The 6000-nt window shown below is 30.8% G+C and overlaps 1 protein-coding gene across 3 annotated transcripts in view; it reads right to left on the bottom strand.

Annotated features, from left to right (window-relative positions):
* LOC129918969 (hemicentin-1) overlaps window positions 1-5454 on the bottom strand; it is a 265301-nt gene extending 259847 nt beyond the window's left edge. For 2 of the 3 annotated variants that reach the window (XM_055999738.1, XM_055999739.1), the window contains exon 1: window positions 3223-5453. In XM_055999738.1, coding sequence (XP_055855713.1) covers window positions 3223-3340 — 118 coding nt within the window. In that variant the 5' untranslated portion in view covers window positions 3341-5453. Of the gene's footprint in view, window positions 1-3222 lie in introns of all 3 variants that reach the window. The other variant, XM_055999736.1, reaches the window with a different exon arrangement.
* Between the last annotated feature and the right edge of the window lie 546 nt (window positions 5455-6000).

A 6000-nucleotide genomic window follows, 5' to 3' on the forward strand; every position in this document is an offset into this window, starting at 1 on the left:
ATTAGACTTACCAATTGATTTTTAAAGCAGATGGGCATTATGAGGAGTGAGTAAATAAAAAGCCATATTTCCATATCATATAAACTGTGACACAGATGTACTTTTGAAATGCAAAACCCTCAATTCTTGAGCGTCAAAGAAAAAGGTCTGTGGTGAAAAATTACCACGGGCGCAAAGTAAGCCCAGTAAAGTAAAAAGTTGAAAAGTAAGGATTCGATTGAATTGTTAGTAAATATAGTTCCAAATAATGTATTCCTTTTTTTTTAAACTTGGATCTGATTTCAGAGGGCCAATATCCTTCCTTTGTTTTTGCAAGAGAATATCCCTGAAAAAAAGTCAATGTGGGAAGGCTAGAGTTTAACATTAAATATCTGGTGTGACAGTTCATTGCAATAACCACTACGCACCGGGGTACAACGAATAATTAACAGTGTAAGAGAGCTAAACACTTAAAATCCATTATTGGATTTTCAAAATAATGAATTGTAAAAAAAAAAAAACAATTAAAAAGACTAAAATTTTGTTTTTTGGTAAGAGTTCCTCAAATTTTTCATCCCAAATCTTTGTGGTTATCGATTCAATACAGTTCTTGAGAAGGAACCTCTACTTCAAGCCGGGATTCCACTTCCCTTTTCCATAATTGATTTTTTTTTTTTTTTTTTGAAAAAATTTATTAATAAAACATTTCTCATTTATTGAGCCATTTTGGTTTAAATTTATTAATAGATCCAAGTTTTAATAAAACTCAATTTTCAACTTTTTTTTAGTACAGCACCCTGAAAAAAAATTGCTATGATTTGACATTCGTGTATTATAAAAACTTTTTTTGCTATTGTAGTTTTCAGAAAAGTAGACAAGTTTCCAAAGCTGAACTTAGAACGAAAATTTAAACCCAAAAAGATTCGGGATGAATAAGTCATTAAGTTGGTCTATTAGCGTATTTTGTTTTGAATTTTTGGAACACCCTGTATAAAAAATTTTTTTTTTTAATTCAAAGAAAACTTTGGTTTATTACTAAAAAGAAAACAAGTAGGTACCGTTCAATTTTCAAAGTAGTGCCTTTCTTGTATTAATTTCGCTTAGAGTCGTTTTTGAGAAAAATAACCTTTTCCATTTGGGTCATATAGCGAGTACTGGTAACATTTATTCAATTTTTTTTTTTTAGTTTCCCCAATCCCAAGAATCTCCAAAAACAATTTGGAAGATTAAAATTTTAAATAAATACGTTTCAGTCTGGATCGGGTCAAAATTCTGGCTTCAAAATTCTGCTTTTCAAAATTCTACTTTTTTAACGAAAATTCTGTTTTTTTTTTCTATTCTGCTTTTCAAAATTCTGCCATTATTATACTTAACCAAAAAAATTCTGCCAATTCTGTTTTTTTTTTTTTTATAGCATAGGTATGCGTTGACTAAAGAAAAATACACCTCATTAATGTAATTCAACATTGGTACTTTCCTAAATTTTTTGTTTAAGTGTCGCAAATATTTTTTAAAATGCATAGTCTGATTTTCTTTAAATAAATTCTATAAATTATTGGAACCGATGTTGTTTGATTAAAAAATTAATTTTTTGCAGGATTTTGAAAAACAGAATTATGAAAAGCAGAATTTTGAAAAACAGAATTTTGAAAAACAGAATTTTGAAAATCAGCATTTTGAAAGCAGAATTTTGACAAAAGAATTTTGACCCCGGCAGAATTTTGACCCCAACACATTTCAGTGGTTTAAGATGCAGCTCGAAATAGAGAAAGGAAGACAAATAGAAAGACAGAATAACGAGACCCACTTTTTTTTTGTTTATAGCAAATTACAAATCCTTAACTTGTTTATAGCAAATAAAACTGTTAATTATCACCCGTCCAGATTTAATGATTTAAGGTTATATTTGGAACGTTTTAACATAAATTCAAGGAAACTATGTATCTACTAAATTATTTACTCAACGCTTTTTGAACATTGAATTGCTTTACCTAAAAAAAACTCTGCAATTCAAAGTAGCCTTACAAACGTCTGAAGCTTAAAACTTAAAATGTCAACTAAATGATGTGGAACATCATGTCATTCATGAAATTTGACTTAATTTCCATGTAACCTTCATTATCGCTCAACCAGTTTGATAAAAATTACCCCCGAAAACGATTTCTAATGAATAAAAAATTCCTTGTCACATTTAACCGAAAAACATTTTTTTTTTAAATCCCAAATCAACCAAAAAATATATTCATACCTCTATTCTCATCTGAATTTATATTACACCTTAAAAAAATGTCATCCTTCTCTTCTAACTCCCAAACACCAATTTTCAAAATGAAGGCAAAAATATTCATTGTATAAAAAATGTAGACACATTTAATATACCAAAGGTAAAAATTAAATAACAACAAATCTTCCACTTTTTTTTCGTTGTTGTTGTTCATATTATTGTGTGTTTCCAAAATGTTTCCTTTATAACACTATAAAGCTACATTTCAATGAAGGTAGGTATCTTTCCCAAACATATATCCTTTAAACCAAATGTATAACGCTCATTAATTTACCTTCTCTCTTCTTCTTCTTCCCCCCACAACAAAAAAAAAACCTTATATATCCAAGTTTTGTTGTTTTGTTATTCCGGATGTGTTTATAACTCGTGTCTGACAGAAAGTATATCCTTTCTCATTTTCACCAAAAAAAAAATATGTGGAACACAAAATACAACAATAAGAACTTTAATCCATATGTATGTATGTATCTATAGAAGGTAGAAGGTAAAAGCTAATGTATATTCATTCCTACCTATTAACCTGTTTTCACGTGAAAGATTTTCAGTGTCAGCCCCTCAACCAACAAACACAAGGTTATACTATGTATTCATGTTATGAACCCAAATATTATACCATACACCCACACACACACACACAGACACAATAAATAAACCTTCCAATTTGTTTTGGTTAAACCAAAATAAAATACAAAAAAAAGCAAAAAAATAAATATCCAACAATTTACCAAATAGACAGAAAGTCTTCAATTCAAAAAAAGGTTGATTAAGTCTCTAAAATAAAGCTTTAAAAGATAAGGTTTCTGCCTATATTTTAATTAATTTTTTTCAAAGCCTACCTTCATCAAAGAATATTCTATCTATCTTAAAGGTAGCCACAAAAATATTGATTACTCAATTTATCATTTAGATAAAGTAAAGTAAAGTTAAATCTATCATCAAGATTGAAGAAAACGACTTACCATTTTCTTCTTCAATGTTCCTTGTCAAAGCGGCCGATGGACTGCCTCGAATCCTTGTCGAATCCAAATCTCCAACAAATAAAATTAAAAACAAAATAAAAATCAATTGTATATCCATGGTTAATCAATCTTTTTTTTTCTGCACTTTGTTTTTTCTCCCTCTTTCCCCCACTCTCTCTCTTTATTTTTTCTCTCTTTCTTTGTAGTAATTTCTTTCCAATAAATTCCAATTATTTTTGTAACACTTCTTCGGCTATCTTAATTACTTTGACACTTTTTTTCTTTATTTAACTTTTTTTCTTTATACTATATTGCATCTTCACACAATAATAACAACAAAAAATTGGACAAAAGAACAAAAAAAAAAATAAAACGAATAAAAGAAGAAGGAAGGAAGGAAAAAAAAAATCTTCGGTAATATAGCACTTCACTTCTAACAAATTGGCCAGCAATTACAATCAATGGTAATTGACGTCAGTTGCACACCACACGCATTTATACTCTTCTAGAAGATGTTGATAATGATATTTCCACCCCCAATAAAGGCCATCATCATAACAACCACCCTGACTACCACCATAATTGTGCGTGAGTATAATTTTAGTAGTGAATAACCGTTAGAGAGAGGGGATAGAATTTGGTAGAAAACCGAGAAATTCTTAACATTTTTTTTTTTTTTTCTTTTTGATTTTGTTCGAAAGAAGCAACAGCGGAAGAAATATCAGTGAATTTGGTAATCGAGGTTGTTGTTTTTTTTTTTTTTTTTCGGAAAAAGACCAACTAATAACCGACGAAGACGACGACGATAAAGTTGACGACGACGAAAAGTGAGTTTGACGAAATTGTATATAATATAGCAGACTAGTAGAAGAAGGTATTAATAGTAGTAGGTAGCGAACGAACGAAAAAAAACAAAAGAAATACGACCAACAGACGACGAAGAAGAGGCAAGGACCACAAACAAAAACCAACCGAAAAACCGAAAAGCAATAGAGATTGTTTATTTGAGAGGTTACATTTTACAAATCATCCTGAATTTGTGTTTCTGACATTGCGATTTGTTTCCGTTTTATTTCTTCTTCTTCTTTTACTCCCTTCCAACACCACTGATTTATTCATTCACAACAACAACAACAAAGCAAAAAAACGATACCAAAAGTTTCTTGAGGTATTCTTGAAGGTTTTCAATTTTCATACTAATTTATATATGTTTTTTTTTTTTTTTGAGGTTAGGGGTAAGGTAGGTAAAATGGACGACTATTAAATACACAAAACAGTTGTATAGTATAGTCTTGCATCCCCCTCAAAAAAGCCAATAACTTATGTAGGCACAAAAGCAAATATAACCGCAAGCAAATTTACTTTTCAGCAAGTTGATGATTGTTATTATTGTATTCGTTTGTAGTAGTTTGTATGAGCTTAAATTTGTAGCAGATGTGTACAAACTGTGTGGCACGAATATATTTCAATATATATTACATCCGGTCTAGTAGTTCAACAACATTTTCGTCAAACCGCAATCCCATTTACATATTATACAAATCTTTTATTGCATACAAGTTGTAGGTTTTGAAATTTGTTGTTTTTTTTTTGTTCGTACTGCCTCCCGAAAGAGTACCGCGGCATTATAAACTATTACAATTTTTGTTGCATTTGTGTCAAATTTGATGCAATGATTTCATCCTTTCACCCCAAGAAAAAAAAGGGGGTAAAGTTTAAGAAGGTTATCCTATTTTTTTTTTTTTTTATTTAATTTTGAAATGTTTTTTTTTTTCACTTTTTTTAATTTTTTTTTTATTTTTTTTGAAAACCGTCTTAATTTTTTTAAAAGTATTAAAAATTTTTATTCCCGAATTAAAAGATGACAGAAAAAATATTATTTTTTTTTTAGTTTTTTTGTAAATCCGAAAGTTTCGACCGTACCCGCGGGATCGCAAACTCTCACTAAAAGATTTTTATGGTACACTCAGATTCTGATACAAGAGTTTACTGCTGGCGAAATGGCATAGGAATAGGAACATGGAACACACAAACATGGGGATGGCTTGCTGGCTGGCTGGCACTGGCAGTGGCAGCTTAAATGGTGATAATGACGACCACGACCACGAGAACGACGACTACGACGACAACGATGACTATACGACGACGATGTCGACAACGACTATTCTCTACTAGGTTTAGGTGTAGAGTAGAAGAGGTGTATAGTATGTACGAACGCAGGACGACGAACGACACCAACGACTACGACGACGATGATGATGATGATGATTTTTTGCACAAAGAAATTGTCGTCAACAACACTGTACACACAATTCGAGCCGAATTTCTCTCTCTTGGTGCGTGTAAAACTGTTCTCATCGATGATGATAAAGGGGGTGAGTTTCAAATTGTGGGATGGAAAAGTTGTAAGGGAGATGAGAGAGATGCGCAGTGTGAAAATCTGTAGAGATGATTCTCTCAAGAATTTTAGTACAATTTTTAGTACAAATTTTGGTACAAAACTTAGAGCTATCTCTCTGAGGTAGATTGGAACTTTTTGAAAAAAATGTGGACTGCATTTTTACAGCTTCTCTAGCTTCTACAATATCATCTCTCTTTTTTGCAGCGGTACTGTTTTTTTTTTTTTTTGATGAAAAATCCAAAAAAGCTTCCAAAAAAATATTTTATGGAAATAGACCTACCCTAAGATACTAATAAATAGGGGAGCACACTCTTTTTCGCAAATACTGGTTTTTCATTTTCTGTATTAACTTTTACTACGTACCTACCTCTACGCAG

The sequence above is a fragment of the Episyrphus balteatus genome, chromosome 4 (genome assembly GCF_945859705.1).
Source record: "Episyrphus balteatus chromosome 4, idEpiBalt1.1, whole genome shotgun sequence".
Classification (NCBI taxonomy): domain Eukaryota; kingdom Metazoa; phylum Arthropoda; class Insecta; order Diptera; family Syrphidae; genus Episyrphus; species Episyrphus balteatus.